The 18,348-nt window shown below is 48.9% G+C and overlaps 1 protein-coding gene and 1 long non-coding RNA gene across 2 annotated transcripts in view; both read left to right on the plus strand.

Annotated features, from left to right (window-relative positions):
• LOC115897746 overlaps positions 1 to 11,127 on the plus strand; it is a 68,619-nt gene extending 57,492 nt beyond the window's left edge. The window contains exons 2-3 of the long non-coding RNA XR_004057539.1: positions 6,722 to 6,852; positions 9,550 to 11,127. This is a non-coding gene — a long non-coding RNA (uncharacterized LOC115897746). The remainder of the gene's footprint in view (positions 1 to 6,721; positions 6,853 to 9,549) is intronic.
• Positions 11,128 to 17,353: 6,226 nt separating this feature from the next.
• The window catches only part of SLC24A4 (solute carrier family 24 member 4), a 171,278-nt gene continuing 170,283 nt past the window's right edge, over positions 17,354 to 18,348 (plus strand). Inside the window, exon 1 of the mRNA XM_030931774.1 lies at positions 17,354 to 17,458. Coding sequence (XP_030787634.1) covers positions 17,410 to 17,458 — 49 coding nt within the window. The 5' untranslated portion in view covers positions 17,354 to 17,409. The remainder of the gene's footprint in view (positions 17,459 to 18,348) is intronic.

Genomic DNA, 18,348 nt, shown 5'->3' on the forward strand with positions numbered 1-18,348 from the left:
AGGACTGGCCCCTCCGGACAAAACATACAAATCTCACTGAATGCCTGCGTACACAGAGGCACCTCTGAGAGATTCTTGAGCCTGTCAAGGTGGGGGATCCGGAGAAAGCCTGAGCATCTTGTAAAATTTGTGAGGAAAAGCATGAGCTGAGCCCTGGCCCCTGCTGTGGAGTTATTATATTTGCATTCCTGAGCCCCGGAATCAAGACAATGCCAGTAACTCCAGATTTTGTTCCTTTTAATTCTCTGAAGCTGGACTCTGCTCAGATTACCTGATGGGACTCTCCCCTTGGACTTGGGATGCTGGTCATCCCTGACCTGGGAAGGAGCTGAGGTTCCTCTGTCCACCCAGTAGAAGCTCAGCTGTCAGCCCCTCTTCTGTCCAGCTGGGATGTCTGTTCAGTGCTCCTCTGGCCACGAGTCCCCATGCTGGCCTTACGGGGAGGATCCAAGAGGCAGGGCCCCCACTCACTGAATGTCTCCTCTGCCCAAGGCATTGTGCCAAGCACGCCATGTACTCGCTCATGTTTTTATCCATTCATTTACTTTATTCATATAGTTATATCTGGATTTGTCTCAAAAAAATTTTAAGGTAAATTTGTTTTTCAACCTTCACAAAAACCCTGAGAGGTAAGGATTATTATTTCCATTTTAAAGACCATGAACTGCTGCTTAGAGAGGGGCAGTCACACAGTTAGTGGGCATAGATACTGGCAGAACTGGAATTTGAACATTGGTAGCTTTCACTCCAAATCATATTCTCTTTTCTTCCTGAGTAGACCTAAAAAAATACGAAGCATTTGATATATACAAAAGAACACATGTAATGTATACATAGGTTATAAAGCACAGCAGTAACATGCCTCCCCTGGAAACCCACCCCCTCGGGTTTTCTATGGGCCACATGACCTCCAAAGGAACATTGCTGGGGACTTGCCAGGAACGAAGCAGAGCCAAGTGTTCTCCAGCATTTTGTCCTGGGACCCTCCCATCTCCCCAGGAAGCAGGCATTTCATCCTCAACATACAGATGGGGAAACTGAGGCACCGAGGTTCTCCCACTCAGGCCAAGGTTCCAGGCAGGAGGATGTGGTAGAAGGTAGTTCAGCTCCAGTCTGTTTGACACCCCCGAAGCCTAGGGCTTCGACATCTGGCTGCCCCTCACACACTCTGTGGACATTTTTGAGAATGTAGATCCTTGAGCTCCATCCCTGATCTTGTAGATCAGAATTTCCAGAGCTATGGCCCAGGGAGGTATCATGTTCAAAACTCCCCCGGTGACTCTATGCAGCTGCCCACAGGCAGCAGTGGGTAATGAATGTTGTCAGTGAAGTGCTACAAGTAGCCAAGAGAGGTGAGGATGGAGCTTTGGGTAAGTCTACCTACCTGATTCTGCTACTCATGATCCTCAGTGACCTGCAGCCCAGAGGAGGGCCTCAGAGACCCTCTGGACAGGAACACACAAACCCTTCCCCCAGGCAAAGTGTGCAGCACCTCATAGGCTGTCATCATCACATATGATCAAGGTCACTTAATAAATAAGTATTGAGGGTTTCTAATATTTGGTGTTTATAAGGTAAAAGGAGCCAACATTGGAATTTACTGAGGACTCGAACACAGTGTTCTACTAAGAAGTCTGGCTGCCATCCGGCTCTTGGCAACAGAGGTGGCTGGGAATCCTGCAATATGGGGGAAGGCTACGCGTTGCCGGCATCCCGTTGGTGCTGTCTCGAGTCGGCTGTGCTTTTCAGTCGTTGATCTTCTTGCTCCTTGGCTGTATGTTACAGTGAATTCAGCTTCACCCATCTCCGTGGTGTTTGTAGGGGGTTGTGTGGTTAACTCTGCAGTGTGTAGTGATACCCATTTTGCATCACCCATCTGGGGAGTCTATAATTTTCCAATGACTAGACTCTAGTGTCATAGATACTATGATTCCCATGGGAACCTCCACGTGCCTGCTGCAAAGGCAAATAGATGCGTGCATGCACCTCTGACTTCCCCAAATTTGCTTTATGGCAGCATTTCGTATTATCACACAGTACCTTTTCCATGGAAAATTGGGACTGGATGAAGCAGTGGACCATGAGGTCTTTTGTCCTGCTCCAGTGGGTCACCCATCAACAAAGTTTGAGAGCCATCGGCTTAGAGGCAGCAACTTTTAGAGCTGGGAGAGGCCCCGGACCCAACGTCAAGGAGCCTCTGAATGTGCTACGGTTTCTTTAATCAGCTGGACCCAAGAAGTAGTTTCCTCCAATTTTTAAGACTATGGCCCAGTACATGGACAGTGGCTGCCTTGAGGGGCTGTCCAATAATGTGATATTTCATTTACAGCAGTAAAGGAGCATAGCTTGTGAATGTTAATATTGGATTATTTCCCTTCATAGTTAGCTGCCTCCTCACTTCACTGTTTCCATGGCAACACTTCTCAAACACCACTTCATACTCTGAATACACAATGTAAACAATCTGCAGTTGAACATTTCCCAATTTAGGGGTTTGGAGCCCAAGCCAGCAGGCCTGCCGTTCGGAAGCTGCTGAGAAGCAGGAGGCTGGCGGAACTCACAGCAAGGACTGCCAGAGCCAGGCTGGGCTGGAGGGCAAAAGGTCACTCCCTGAGTATTCTGCTTTTCTTTTGGGGGCATTTAGTACAGGAGGGGCTCGGAGTGACTTATAGAACTGGCAGGGACTCCCCCATCGTTTAGAGATGAGGAGCTTCAAGCTCCAAGAAGTGAAGTGACTTTCCCATTGTCGCACAGGTTTGTGATGGAGCCAAGACCAGAACGAGGGCTTGTCCAGGCACTACAAATGCTCACCCAGTGTCTGCTCCTGAGCATCCCCACCCAGCATCCCCACCCCCCACCCCATGGTCATGGGTATTCCTTCCCATTGAGTCTAAAGACTGAATCATACTTCTCAATTTCAACACAACATCTGTCAGTCCAGATGGACACCACTGATTGGCTGCAAGGGCCTCAGCTGGGCCTGCATGCAGGCAGCTCCATGGACCCTGGTCTCTCTATAAGGAAAGCAGGGACACAGCTTACTCTCCTGGGACCAGTTCTGGACCTCCACTAAAGGCATCATTATTTTCTTTTTAGCAAAGGAACTATTTTTATTTCCAGGGTCTCCCCACACAGAGTAATGCATGCAATTTCCACATGGTTATAAGCAAAGCAAGGAGATTGTTGCTTTGTTTTTATTTTTTTTAATAGGAAAACCTCAGACCATTTCCTTTTAACTTCTTAGCAATCCTTAGCATCCTTTGACTTCTGAGCAAACAATCACATGATTGCTGTGTCTTTAGCAATGAGCCAAAGGACACTCACGACCTTGGGAAGTTAAAAAGAGGCTCAGAGAGTGTTTGAGAAAATGCAACCAGCAGGTGCCCTATGGGGATGGGCTGTTGGGAGGTGCTGGGGAGGGGATCCTCTTTTAGCTGCTGACTGGGCTTTGGAGGGAGGGAGGATGGAGTCCATCATTGGAAGATTTTAAACAGACAGCTCGGGAGTGCAGTGTATCCCTAATACAACTGGGGCAGAGCTTCTACCTCTCTGCCCATATCCTGGGGACCCAGTGTGTACCACACTCACACCCATCAGAGCCCTTTCTGCTCCTATTCATTTGGTTTGGCTTGGTCACAAGGTATGTGCCCACTGTGTGTCCTCTTAGGCATGGTCCATTGGGTCTCCCCACTGATGCCAGGTAGGATCACCAGAAACGTAAGAGTGTCCCTGAGAGCCAGGTCTGGACTCCAGCTCCCATTCTATAACCCATGCTGGGCTGGTCCTGCTGGGCCTTCATCATGAGCACCCCAGGCCCTCAGAGTATTACCCATGGGACAAAATCCACAGGCACATCAGGGCTCTGATGAGCTGAGGAGGGTATTGAGCATTAAACCAGGACCACTGACAATGTCCCCACCCTAAGTGAACAGACATAGCTATTTCTGCCTTCTGTCCTCCAGACTACCCCCCATCCCCAAAGAAGACCCTTTTACTGAGGCAATTTGCCAAATAGAGTTACAAGCCAGAAGACCAGGCTTTCAGGTCTGGCTCTATCACTAACTCACTGGGACCATGGGAAAGTCATGCCCCTTTTCTGGGCCTCAGTTTCCCCATATGCAAAATGCAGGGATTAGGCTATATCAGTATTTCTCAAAACACCAGTTCTATGGGGATATTAACTGGTGATGGGAGCAAAAAGGATTCCAGGGTGAAATAAGTTCCAGAAATGCTGAATTCCACAAAATAATAGATGCTGCATTGTGGATCTTCCCAGCGCCAATAATATGCCTTGTAGGCCTCTGAAAGGGGATTACAACATCCAATATTTCCAAAATGTATTTAACCACAGGGCCTCTACACTCTTCCAGTATCAACATTGGAATTCTCTTTCTTTCCTTGGAGAAGCAACAAGAAATTGGCCTTTGCTTCTTTAAGTGTCTGAGGCTATTTGGTCTTTTAGTTTATTTCTAAAATACAGTCCTGGGTGATGTCTCAGAGGAATAATAAAGATCCACCTTAAACCACAGGTTCTTGAAAGTCCTTAGAAGATGGCTTTTGGGGAAAGGGTTCCACTCCAGAAATTATATTCAAGGTCTTGTTTGTATATTATACTATAATATAGACGAAGGTCTATAGGATTAATTGGATTTTCAAAGGCCTCCGTGACCTTCAAAATGGTGGGCCACTGCATTTAAACTCTTACCAGCTAATACCTCTGAAATAAGTTTGATTTTATAGAAATTTGGATGTGAAACTGTATGACATGAGATTTTGGTATCTTGATAGGATGTAGGGGAATGTGGGACAGAAACTATGGAAAAGAGGGCAGACAATGGGAAAACTAGAGGGACCAGTAGCAGCTCCATCTTGGGCAGGCCATGGCATCCCCAGTTTCTTCCTTGGTTCCAGTGTGAATGCTTCTAAAAATCATCACATGATTCTTCGTTATAAGACTCAGCTACTGAATATTAATGCTTTGTGGCAAGGAGAAAATTACTGCTGTATCAGAAAGGCTTTTTATCTTACAGGTCACTGGGGCTCTACTTATTCAGTTTTGCTCAAGGGCACAAATGTCCCAAACGTATGTGTCTCAAGGCCAGACATTTTCTTGTTCAAAGACACCAGGATTTCCACTTTAGGCTCTCTTCCTATAGAGCAAGGCTGAGACGCTGAGAAATGGTTGCAGGAATCCCCTCCTGCCTCCCATTATAAAGCGCAGCCTGCACATACAGATGTGTCTCGAGGCAGTGGGGGCATTTGTGAGGGGACTGAGAGAAGGTTCTAGAAGGTTTTTGCAGAGCCAAGAATGCAAGATGGGAAGTTCGGATCCACAGAGGGCCATTGTGAAGTGTGAATTCAAAAGCAGTTCAATTTGAGTTCTAAAGCTTACCGTTCTGGCCATCTGCTAACCGTCTTTTGATCACTGGCCTTTGAAACAGAATACTAATAATAAGTTTATACATTATTATTTACCAGCAGCCTGAGGGATTAGAATTCTCTCGGCTTGAATGGCCCTATGACTGCTCACATGCATGACCGAGAAGAGGACGGTTTTAGCTTTTGGCAGAGGGGAAAACGTAATTGTGTGTTTTGATGACAAAAGAGCTCGTTTCTCTCCTTTGATATCTTCTAAAATATCTGCATTTTCCTAACTGAAATATCTTCATCTTATAGTAAGAATTTGCTAGAGGATTTGCTTTCAGAACCTGGTTAAAAAAGGGTTGGGGGCGGGGAGGAGAGTCCCCCAAAGCTAACCAACAACATTCATCAGAAATCCCTTAAATTAATTTAGAACACTGAGTCATAGAGGCCCATCAACATTGCATAACAGCCATTAAAGCATTAGTATTACTTTGGGGGCACTTGATTATGCAACCCAGTAGTAAATCTCCTTTGGGCCTTTTTTCAAAATTCCCAAAAAGAGTTGCAGTTTGCTAATTTATTTTTGAATGAGCTGAGTCTGTGTTCATCCCAGCCTCCTATTCAGCTTTTTGCCTCCATGCAAGGATGGTGAGCCATGCAAAAATTGGCATCTAGCATTAAAGAGGTGCTTTATATTTCACTTCCGATCATTTGCAAAGGCAGAACCACCAGTTCACTCATTTAGCAAGTGTTTACTGATAGCTTATATGTGCAGGAGAGTGAGGCTGAACCTAGAACAGATCTGAGTTTCCATCTAGCTTTGTCTTTCTGGGTGTCAATTTCCCCATCTATAAAAGGAGGACTTGGGCAGGAAGGCTCATTCTTGAGGCAGGATGGTTAAGAGCAGGCATTTGGGACCCAGACCATCTGACTTTGAATCCCAGCTTGGTCACTTACTAGATGTGTGTTGAGTTTGGGCAAGTTACTTAATGATTCAGAGGCTTGGGCTCTGACATTTGTGAACCGGTGATCACAATGGTAGTTACTTTGGAGAGGTGTCGGAAGGATTAAATGGGTCAGCAAAAGAAAGTTCTTTGAACGCTGCCTGGCCCCGAGCAGGGATAGAGAAATAGGATCTGTTATGACTGTTCCTGCTGAGGCCCTAGCAAGATGACTGCCCACTAAGCCATTTCCTCTCCTCCTTCACCCCATGTCCCAGCCTTCCTGGAGGCCATGGCCATGTGGCTGAGTTCTAACCCATGAAATGTGGGTGGATGCACAGTCACAATGTCCAGGTTTGACCCACAAAAACCTTCCACGTAGGATTCTCCATGTCCTCACCCCTCTGTTGTTTCAGTGCAGATGAGCTTGGCACCCCCAGAGGCCATGTGTGGAAGATGGCACAACCACAAGATGCAAGGGACCAGGAGTCCTGAATAAGCACTTGGAGAAGAGCCACCTGCCAATCCATCCATTTTTGGACTTCATGTGAGTGAGAAATAAGCTGCAGAAGTGCTACGCTCATGAGATTTGGGGACAGCTAGAGTTACTACAACAAAGTGCTGGGCTAGGTACTGAGTGTGATGGGGACTAAGACATTTTCCCAGAGGGACTGAACCTGTTTGCAATGGCCTGATTGCTTGACTCGCAGTTTCTGATGTTATCTGGGTAATGACCAAAGGACACCGAGTTCTCCGGTTGGGGACAAGAGCTCATATGTCTAGCAAGCGCTGGCCTGGTCTCTGGCAAGTTTCCTGCAGACAGCTGCCCAAGCTGGCCGCTTGGGCTTACTGCCCCTGCATTCTGGACAATGGGGCAGCATTTCCACCCAGATGCCACAGGGAGCTACTCAGGTTACCCAGGCAGTAGCCCATGTTCAAAATATATGACCTCAGTCCTCAGAGCTTTGTCCATCTCTGTCTTCCGAGCCTTGGCCATCTTTTGAGTGGGAATTAGCAGGAATGTTTGTATGGGAGCCTCCGAAGTGGTCAGAGTAAAAATTTTCCTCATTAAAACTCAAAGCAGGCTGGGCACGGTGGCTCACGCCTGTAATCCCAGCACTTTGGGAGGCCGAGGTGGGCGGATCACGAGATCAGAAGTGTGAGACCAGCCTGACCAACATGGTGAAACCCCGCCTCTACCAAAAAAAAAAAAAAAAAAAAAAAAAAGCCAGTGTGGTAGTGCGTGCCTGTAATCCCAGCTATTCAGGAGGCTGAGGCAGGAGAATCACTTGAACCCGGGAGGCGGAGGTTTCACTGAGCTGAGATTTTGCCATTGCACTCCAGCTTGGGTGACAGAGCAAGACTCCATCTCAAAAAAACAAAACAAAACAAAACAAAAAACTCAAAGCAAAATACACTTCCCGACAAAACACTGGACTGAAAGATGCTCACCATGTGTACTGGTTTCCCTTGGGGATTGATTTGGCAAACGTGCACCTGAGTTGGAGATGTGTCTGTCCCAGCAGTCCCAGCTGCATTTAGCAACTCCCCTTGTGGCAGAATCTCCTTTTGATGAAAATCTCCTCCAACACTGTCTGTTCCACTCTCCTAGCACTTGTCATTTTTCTCCTGGTACAATTGTCATTTCTCCCCATGTATTTAAGGCCCTTCCAGAGATGCAGAGGCCAGAGCTTTTGAGGCCCGAGCCATTAGCAAGAAATGAAGAAATGCAAAAGCAAGAGAGAGCATGGTCACAGAAAAACAAAAACCCAAGCTGCTCTAGCCTTGGGCTGCGCAGTGCACTGGTCATAAAGGGAAATCTGGCTTTTGTGTAATGCCACAGCTTATACGGAGCAAGGAGAAGCCAATCCAACAGCAGAAAATTAGGAAGGGTCTGAATTGGAGGTCCCTTTTGAGCCCTTGCCAAATAGCTCTTCCTATTGTCCCCTGTGGTCGTCCCAACCTGCCTTATTTCCACTCTTAGACTGGCAAGAGCTAAGTGATCAGGGGGAAGTGGGTTGGGGTGCTTTCTGGTTTGCAGCTTGAGGTGAAGGCTTGGATCTGTGACTTATTACCTGGGAGAGCTTGGACTAGTCACTTAGTGACACTTCTACAACTCTGGTGGAGGCTGATCATTGCCCACTTACATCCCTTTTGGCTCCCACAGTAACAGAATTCTCGCTGGGCACAGGCTGCCCAAACATTTCCCAGACTTCCTTGTTTAGGTGTGGTCATGTGACTAAGTTTCTATCAATGGAAGACAAGGAGAAGTGACACTGGCCACCTCCGGGTCTACGACTTGTGACATTGAGCACGCCTCCACCGTGCTCTCCTCCCCCTTCCGGTTGACTGCAGGTGGGGAGGTGAATCAGCTTTGACCACAGGGATGATGATAATGCCCAGGGAATGGCAGAGCCACAAGGTGGAAGAAACCTGGGTCCCTGAGTGATGATGAGAAGCAGAGCTTCCTTCCACACCTGGATTGCTCTATAAGGCTATTGCATACAAAAAAGAAATTGCTTTGTTCTTCAGGTCACTCCAGTGCTGGGTTTCTTTGACAGGGTATGTTAGCCTTCTCTAACTCATATGTTCCTATAGGGTTATGGTGTGGTAAAATAGAGAACTGTAAAGAGATACACAGTTAGGTGCTCCATAAATGTCTTCTGAATGAGTGGTGAGCAAAGGGATTGGTTATTTCCATGTTTAAATTCCGAGAATCTGCTGGGCATGGTGGCTCACGCCTGTAATTCCAGCTACTCAAGAGGTGGAGGCAAGATGATCGCTTAAGCCCAAGAGTTTGAGACCAACTTGAGCAAAAACAACAAAAACAGTAAATCCCAAGAATCTGAGAAGCAGCCTTACAACATATGTAGCAGCTACACATGATGACTGCAGGGAACCCCAGGCCTTGTCTGTTTAAGCATCTTTCCCCCTTGGCTGGAGGTTCCCACCATGAGTCAGTGACCATGAGATGACCCAGGCAGGAGACCGCTGTGGCACACAGCCTTCTGTCTCTACAGGAACTAACTTATCCCACAAGCTAATCAGCTTGCCTGTCAGGGTGAGCATCTGTGGCATGGGGTGGCAGGTGGAGGGTGTTTAAAGGGCAGAAGACTGGGTTCAAATCCAGCTGTCTCTCTGACTACTCATGCAAATTGAAGCAGGCTACTTAATTGTGAAGGATCTTGGCTCCCTGAGTGTCTGTAAAATGGGGATGCTAATTCTGGCTCTGCCTTCTCCCTAGGGCTACAAGACACACTCAAGAGATCCAACAATGGTGAAAATACTGCATATGGCAGATGACAATGGGAGAAACATGACAAGTCAAGTCACATTTGCTGAGTGTGGGCTGAGTGTGCCGGTCTCTTTCTTCCATGAATATTTATTGAGTACCTACTAGGTCACATCGTGAGCATGGTAGTTCCCGTCTTCACAGAGCTTACAGTCTGGTGGAAACTATATATTATACAAGGAAGTAGACAGTTACTGTACAGTATGATGAATTATTGATAGAAATGCAAGGCACCATAAATATACAGAAGGGGGCTCCTAACTCAGGCTTCAGGGCTCCTGGAATGCTTTTCAGAGGAAATGATCTCTCCCTTTAAGACTGGAAACAAAGGAAGAGTTATCCAGGGTAAGGGGGCTTTGGAGGTGGGAAGCATGTTCTAGGCAAATGAGACAAGGATCACCCTTGAAGAACAAGAAAGAGCCACAAGAGGCTTAGAATAGCTGCAGCTTGGAGTTGAAGGAGGGGAATGATGACAGATTGGGCTGGAAGGGCCAGAAGGGTCTAGAGCAGGGTTTCTTCACCCCAGCTGCAGCTTGGAGAAAATACTGATGCTGAAGTCACCTCCACCTCTGGTGGTTGAGAAGCTCCCCAGGTGATTCAAATGTGTAGTCAGTGTTGGAAGCACTGCTTAGACCATGTGGGATCTAAAAAGCCAAGCGAAAGACTTGGAAGTTTATCCAGAAAGCCTCTGACGGTTTTATGGAAGGAAGGGTTATAATCAGATTTTTCTTCCTCTAGATGCTGGGTGAAGAAGGGAATGAGACAGAAAGACTGGGGTTAGAGAAGCTGGTTAAGGAGGCTGCTGTAGTGATCCAGGTGGGAAATGCACCCAGAGCTGTCAACAGGGATGGCAAGAAGTGGACAAGTCCTAGGCCTGGTTGATGATGGGCTGTGAGGAAAGATGTGGGAGACATGGGTTCATCCCCCAAACATGCAGGCTGAAATGACCAAGAAGTTTCCAGCTAGAGATACAGACTTGTGAGTCGGTAGCAGAGAGCAACAATGCACTCTCCCAGGAAGAGGGGTAAATGGTGAGAAGAAAAGAGGAACTAGAACAGAGCCCCAGAGGATCAGGGAGAGCTGTGCTCCAAAAGGACCAAGAAGAGCTGGTCAAAGAAGGAAGAGAAAAACCAGAATCACACATTGTCAGGAACATAAAGAATGGTGGCTAGTAAGAGTCAACATGTGTAAGAGGATCAAATTCTGGGAGATGTACTCACAGGTCACTGGTAACCTTGGCAGCGAAGATGGGGTTGGTGCCTGGGTGGGGCTGAAGTGGTGGTAGAGCAGATATCATATAACAGGGGCAACTATTCTTTATCTATTTGTTTGCTCATTCAATAAATACTTCATATATGAAGCACCTAATGGCAGGGTGCTGTGTTCAGAGCTGTGGATAAGATGGCAACTCCTGAGGCCTTCACCCACTAAAAGGAGACAGATAATCTCACCCACATCACAAAACAATGAGATAGAAATGCTAGAATGAGGCTGGGTGCAGTGACTCACGCCTGTAATCCCAGCACTTTGGGAGGCTGAGGCAGGTGGATTGCTTGAGCTCAGACGTTTGAGATCAATCTGGGCAAGATGGTGAAACCTTGTCTCTACTAAAATACAAACAATTAGCAGGCATGGTGGTGCATGCCTGTAGTCCCAGCTACTCAGGAAGGTGAGGCATGAGAATTGCTTGAGCTCGGGAGGCAGAGGTTGCAGTGAGCTGAGTGCTGAGTTTGTGCCACTGTACTCCAACTTGGGTGACAGAGCAAGACTGTCTCCAAAAAAAAAAAAAAAAAAAAAAAGGAAATGCTAGAATGGAGATGTAGTCCAGGGGCTTTAGGACATGGCGGAATCAACTCTACTAGAGAAGAGGAAGGGGCAGGCAAGGGAGGTCTTAGAAAGCAAGGAAGAGGGGCAAGGTTTGCACTGATGTGGTCGTCATCAAGGCCGCCCATTGTAAAGTTCAGATCTTAGCCTGCAGTGGAAGAATGGTACTTCTGGACCTCCTCATGGATTGGTGGGGCCATGTGACCAGTCTGGGGCCATGAGTGGTGAGTAGAGGTGAGAGCAGTCACGTTCTGGCCAGAGCATCTAACAGTCAGCACAGGAGGCGCCAGAGGTCTCTGCCTTCGGGCACTGCAAACAGCCATGTTGAGACTGTGGCTGCTTCCGGGTACCTGACTGACCCCTCCTCAAGACACACACCTCTTGGCAGACCAGAAGCCCGAGCCGGAAGCAAATTGCTGCTGTTTTAGTGCTGTGACTGTTATCATAGCATCCCTCAGCCCAGTGCTCCTCAAAATGTGGCCCCTGGACCAGTAGCATCAACTTCACTTGGGAACTTGTTAGAAATGCACATTCTCAGGCCCTACTCTGAATCTGAATTTACTGAAGCAGAAACTCTGTGGAGTTGGGGAGGGGGCGGTCCAACAACCTGAGTTTTAACAAACTCCAGGGGATTCCGAAGCATGCTGAAGTTTGAGAACTGCTGCCTATCCGGGGCTGATGAACAGTCATTTTCAAGGCAAAGCGGAAATTAGAAGTCATGGAGAAGGTCATTCTAGCAAAGAAAACTTTTTAAAATGAAGTAAGATATGAATTAAATGGTGAAGCTCATTATGTCACAGGAAAGGATTGTTAAGGAAAAATATGGTATCCACCTCCCCTGGGCTGAGACTTCCTAACAAAATGGCCTAAACTCTGGCCATGTAGACAATTCCCTGCAGTGTTGTATCAGAAGACACAATTGCAGAGGAGATATTCTGAATCCAAAGGCATTGAAGCCAGGACCAGGATGAACTGAGCAACGCATTTTCCATTTGTCCCATGGCCTTTGCTGATTTAGAAAATGCTCCTGAATGCTTTGAATCCAAAAGGTACAGAAAACCCAATTCTCTCTTCTGCAGAATGAGTCATTAGAGCTGGAGCTGAGGCTATTTGGTAATGGGCACTATTTAAATAAAGTGAAAAGTACAATTTCAAATGAATTGCTTTTTAAACTGTCAAATAAAAGGAATCCATTTGTGCATGAGAAATTATTCCAAGCGTTCTAACTATTAACTGAAAAATGTCAAAGAAAAGAAAATGTCCTACTAAAGAGCTGACTAAATATCTAAAGACAGACACCTAATGACTCCTTTGGCCTGTTTTGGATTCAAAAACACGTATTTTCACCAGCCCTAGGTGAGCTCCATGGACAAAAGTTTTAAGAAAATATTAAATGCTAGTAACAAGATGCCATTTTGTTCATTGGCATTGCTTTAACCAATGTGATCCTGACACTGTTTTATGGACAGAACAACAGCATATTTGCACTTTAACTTTTTCCTTTGGCTTAAATTTGATGCCAAGGGCCCTTGACTAGCTCTCTAAGTGCCATATTTAACAATGTTTTATAGTCTTCTATTTGCTACTGCTGAATGCATCCTTGCACAGTCTAGTCAATGAGAAGAAAATTCTCCAAACGTATGAAAAGTGTCTTTTCTGTCACAGGCAGGCATGCTTGGTTGAGGTCACCAGTACAGAGAGTGAGCCTCAGTGTTAAGGCATCTCTGCAGACAAAAACAGAACCCTGGCCTTTTCCATTTCATTTCCTCTAGGGGTTTCCACTGCAATTAGTTTTGTGTTCATGCCTTCACTATCTTTGTTGGTATTGAAACAGAGCTGCTGAAAATAATCAGTGAGCCTTCTCCCTTCCTGGCCCTCTGGCATCTCTAACCTGTGTCACTATGCCAGACTAACACAAGCAAAATGATCCCTGCTTACTCGGTCCAGAGGGAACCGTGAGGGTGGTGACCGGCTAGAGTCATTGGAGCAGGTTCGAAAAGGGAGCACTTCTCACACGTGAAGGTGCACACACATTTCCAAGGGATCTTGTTAAAAATGTACATTCTGACTCAGTAGGTCTGGGGTGGAATCTTAGCCTGTGCGTCGCATAAGCTCTTAGGTAATTCTCATGCTGCGGAGGACCACACAGTAGTGTAGTGAGCTGTGAGTGAACAACGCACATTCTGCACAACAGTGACTTTTAGGACCCTCCTTAATGGGGCATTTATCTAAGGGCCTTGCTCCCTTTTGATTTAGGGTTCCTTGAAAGCAGAGAATGGGTCTCATACATTTGTTATTGTTTTGTTCTCCAGTTGGCACAGGGCCTGCACACGGTGGGTATGTATTTATTTAATTAAAGAGCTGGCCTTGTTCCAAAAAGGATTTTAACCCCTAGCAGCACTAAACAGGTGGCGATGAATTGGCCGGGAAGGAAGTCAGTCCTAGGGGTAGTCACAGACCCCCCTGGGCTGGGGTCCCCTCCACCTGCCTGCACCTGTATCACCCCTCAGTTGCTGTTCTGAAATTTTCCCTCCTGCCCCATTTTTAAAGCGGTTTACACCGGAGAGCCGACCAACAAGGAGAGATAAAAAACCAAACCAGAAAGCCCTGGGAAATGGTAGGCTTAGGAACATCGAAAGCTCAGCTGTCGGTGGTGGGGCCCGCAGATCTCTCTGGTTTCCCTCTCTGCCCCGTCTGCAGCTTTTTTGCAGGTCGGTGTCGCGGCCTCGCAGGTCCCCAACAGTCCCGAGAGCCCTGAAGGAGCTGGTCCCAGCGGGTCCAGGCTCCTGTTGGCTTGGTGCCAGCCTGTGTGTTAGCTCTGCATGACCAATTAATCTTCTCCTGCATCTTCTGCCCGTGGCGGGTGGCGGGGTGGGGGAGAGGGGGTATGGCGGGGCCTCGGGTGGCCTCGGGGGTCGGGGAGCCCAGACAGGAGCGACTGCTCTGCAGAAACCCTTGTTCTAAGAGTCCCCAGCGGTGCCATAACCTGTTTCTCTCTGCAGCAGCCTCAGAGGGTAAAGGAAGGGCTCGTTGCTGCTCCATATGGGAAGGGAGAGAAAAAGGAAGAAAGAAGGGGATTATATTGGTCAGTAGTTGGACCTCACGGTGGAAGGGAAGAGTGCACAGGGGAGTGCGCCCTACGGGAGGAGTACACGTGCTGGGAAGGGCGGGGGGTGAGAGGCGGGCGGGAGGGGAGGAGTAGGGAGGCGAGAGCAGCGGGCGGGAGGCGCCACGGCCTCGCAGACGCAGGCGCCCGCAGCTGAGAAGCCGGAGAGAAAGTTCCCGGGTAGAGCTCGCCCCTGGGAGGGCCGACGTCGAGCCTGTTCGCCGCGAGGGTCTCAGGTCCCGCGCTTCCAGCCCGCCTTCCCGCTGCGCGCACTCGGCCGCCCGGGCCGGCTCGCCGGGAAGCAGGGGAGCATCGCCTGCTGGCAGCCGGAGCGGGAGCCGCCAAACTTGGAGGAGGATGCTGCGAGTGGGCGCGGCGGAGCGGGGCGCGGGGGCGCATTGAGTGCTCCCACGGCGCTACTGCCAGGACTGTGGCCGGGCAAGCGAGCTGAAGCGGAGCGGGCAGGTAGCGGCTTCAGCGCCGGGACTGCGCCAGCCCTGCCAGCCCGGGCCGCCAGCGCCACCGTGCCGGCGTCGCCTCCTCGCCACGGAGCCATGGTGCGCGGAGCGCGCACGCCGCGCACGGGACTCTGAGCTCCGGCCGCGTCGCGCGTGTCCACCTTCCCAAGGGGCTCCTCCGCAGACCTCGCCCGCGGGACATGAGGCTTTGGCCCGGAGGTCCTCGCCTCTGAGCCGCGCACCTACTGCTACAGCTCCAGCGCCGATCGGCCACTGATTGCACTCCGGCCGCTGAAGCTCCCCATCCTCTCCCAGGGACGGCACCCAGGCGCTCCGGAATGGCGCTCCGCGGGACCCTCCGGCCGCTCAAAGTTCGCAGGAGGCGAGAGATGCTGCCGCAGCAAGTCGGCTTCGTGTGCGCGGTGCTGGCCCTGGTGTGCTGTGCGTCCGGCCTCTTCGGCAACTTGGGTGGGTGCTGGTACGGGCCCCCTCTTCCTGGGGAGTTGGGGGCTTTGGCTGGGGAGTCTCGGGGCGGCTCCGAGATGTTTCCCCCTTCTTCCTCGTCAGCTTGGTCCCAAGGGTTCATCCAGTCCCCTCCCAGCCGGGCAGGTAGAGCGCGCCCAGAAGGGCTGATGGACGCTCTGCGTGGTGGCGCCGGTTCCCCTGAGCTACGCGCGGCCCCTGGGGGCTCAGGACACGGCTGCAGGTGTGTGTTACTAAGACGAAAGCAAGAACCGCTTCCGTCCCGGGAGTGCGCCCGGAATGGGCAGCGCAACTGCGGGGTGCAGGCAGGATTCTCTTGGTCTGGGGTGGGCGAAACTGAGTGGCTTTCCTATTCTGCAGAGCCGCAGGAACTGCCACTGCGTCTCGCCCCTGTCCTGGTTCAAAGGGGTCCCTTGGGTGCCCTGAGGTGTTCTTCCCCAACCCTAAAGCGTTGGGGCAGTCTGCCGCGGGGGATTGCTGCCATGTATCAGCATCGTGTCTCTCAACTCCCCTTAACTCCTACGGAGGGAGAAGGCGGGTGTGTGGAGCCTCGACCTGTGCCCCCTCCTCCAAGAGGGATTTGGGAGTAGCTTAGGCTATGCAAATTTCAGGTGGAGCGGAAAGAGAGACGGAACTAATCAAAGAAATTTGTTTAGGGGGATGTGACCCCATGTGTAACCTTCAGGAGACATTCACTTCCCTAATTCAGGAGACATTCACTTCCCTAATCGTCTCATTTTGAGTTGGATGCTGTGAACCTTTTAGTTTCATTTTTTTTTCAAATGTAAAAAAACAAAAGAAATGCTGGTGATTTAAACACCAAGACACGGAGGTAAAGTGGGTGGTACCTTCTTGAGCAGTTAGAAAGGCCATCAACATCCAGAGACCGTTTAGAGGTGTACACTGATAGGCAAAATCAAGCAGAACTTGATTGAAGTTTTCGAAATAACTGCCTTTCGAAACCTACTTTGTGATTTGAGGATGCAGGGTTTAAAAGTGGCTCTTTCCAATGAGACCCAGGAAGGTTATTTTGAATATCTTAGTACCTGGTGCTTTGCAATTGGGCAAGTCAGTGGTTATTTTGTTTTTTGTTCCCCACCCCCACCCCCAATTACACACCAGAAATAACAACATACCTAGAGGCTCTTAGATGTCAGCATTATGGAAGAGGTATCATTACTCAGCTGAAGCAATGAGCATCAGGAGAGGTAAATGAATACTTTGAAGGTCTTAACATGAGGATCATTTTTATTTGCTGGATCAGGGATTACCTTTAGGAGTTTAAGTGTGTTTGGTTGTGGGCGTCCACGAATTCTTTCTTGCTCAGTATGGCCCCTGGACCAGCAGAATCAGCCCCACCTGGGAGCTTGTTAGTGCAGAATCCCAGGTCCCACCCCAGACCTGCTGAATCAGAATCTGAATTCTAACAAGATCCCCAGGTGATCTGCGTGAACATTCAAGTGTGAGGAGCACTGGGCCAGACCGCATCATGCCCACCTGCTTGCTGACTTGCTATTCATTTGTAGTTCCTCCAGGGCAGGGGCCCTCTGAGAGTGTCTTTTACTGGAAGAACACCTAAAGGGCCACCTATCTAAACCGTTTGTTGCACCTATGAGGTGCTGAGACCACCTCAGTCTTGGCCAAGGTCAGGTCACATGCTGACCCATCTGGGACTGGAAACGGTGAACTAGATCCAGGAAACAGACCATTGTATGTAAGCAGGTTATGTTATACTTCCAATCAACCTATCAGTTCCTAAAGATGGCTCCAAATAGGCAAACAGGGCAGTTGCTGACATAGATACACAAATATAAGATCATTTTGGAAATGCAGCCATCACACTGACCTAATGGTATCTGTAACTTATTTTCCAATCCAGGGCACAAAACAGCTTCTGCTAGCAAACGTGTCCTGCCAGACACGTGGAGAAATAGAAAGTTGATGGCCCCAGTGAATGGGACACAGACAGCCAAGAACTGCACAGATCCTGGTAAGAAATCGATTCTTCTCCACCCAGTCTACTAAGGCATTTGGCCTGACCTGGAGATGGTGCTTATGTGGGCGGTTACAGCCGGAGCTGAGAAAGGCGGTTTGTGGACCTGAGTGGGAAAGGGTGGCCGTGAGGTGTTGAAAGGTAACATAAAGACATTCGTCAATGGTGCTGCTAAGCAACTCAAGTGCTTTCTTTATCCAGCAACTGAAAAGGTCACATTCAAGAGTTTAAAAATGTTATTTTTTGTTCTCACAGTGTTCCTGAAGGCTAAGTATTTTCCCTGTTCTCTTGATTTTGTTTGCGGCTTGAGATGTCTTTGTTTTCTTTCCCTTTTGCTCACTGTATCCATTACTGGAGCTCTTGCAGTGGCAGATCCAGCTGCTGTGGCAATGGTGCTTTGAGATGGCCCACCAGGGTCCGGGCATGCCTGGGCAGATGCAGGGGCGGGACGCTCTGGGGTGCTGCAGCCGTTTCTCTCAAATAGGAGTCTGCAGGGTGTCATTCAGCCCTGGAGACTGATTCTGCTCGTCCTGTTTTGATGTTCTTCAGATTTTTCTTGGGGGTCCGAGGCAGTAGAGACCCAGAGGTGACATCTTGTCTGTTCTCCTGCCACAGACAGGCTTTGCTTAAATGAGTGAAGAAAATTCTCAGGAGAAGAGAGTATATTGGCAGAGAGCAGAAATCACAGCCACTGCCCAGACCGTAGGCACTTCTACGCTTGAGCTCTGGTTCCAACCCTTAAGGTCTTTGTGAGGAGGATCTGGGGGGATGATACATTCACAAGCCCTTAGGGAACTGTGAGGTTTTAATATAGATGGCTTTGCCACTGAGTTGCTGGGCAGATCACATCATCTTTGGATCTCTGTTTTCTCACCTGTGAATGGGCA

This window comes from Rhinopithecus roxellana, chromosome 5 (assembly GCF_007565055.1).
Source record: "Rhinopithecus roxellana isolate Shanxi Qingling chromosome 5, ASM756505v1, whole genome shotgun sequence".
Classification (NCBI taxonomy): domain Eukaryota; kingdom Metazoa; phylum Chordata; class Mammalia; order Primates; family Cercopithecidae; genus Rhinopithecus; species Rhinopithecus roxellana.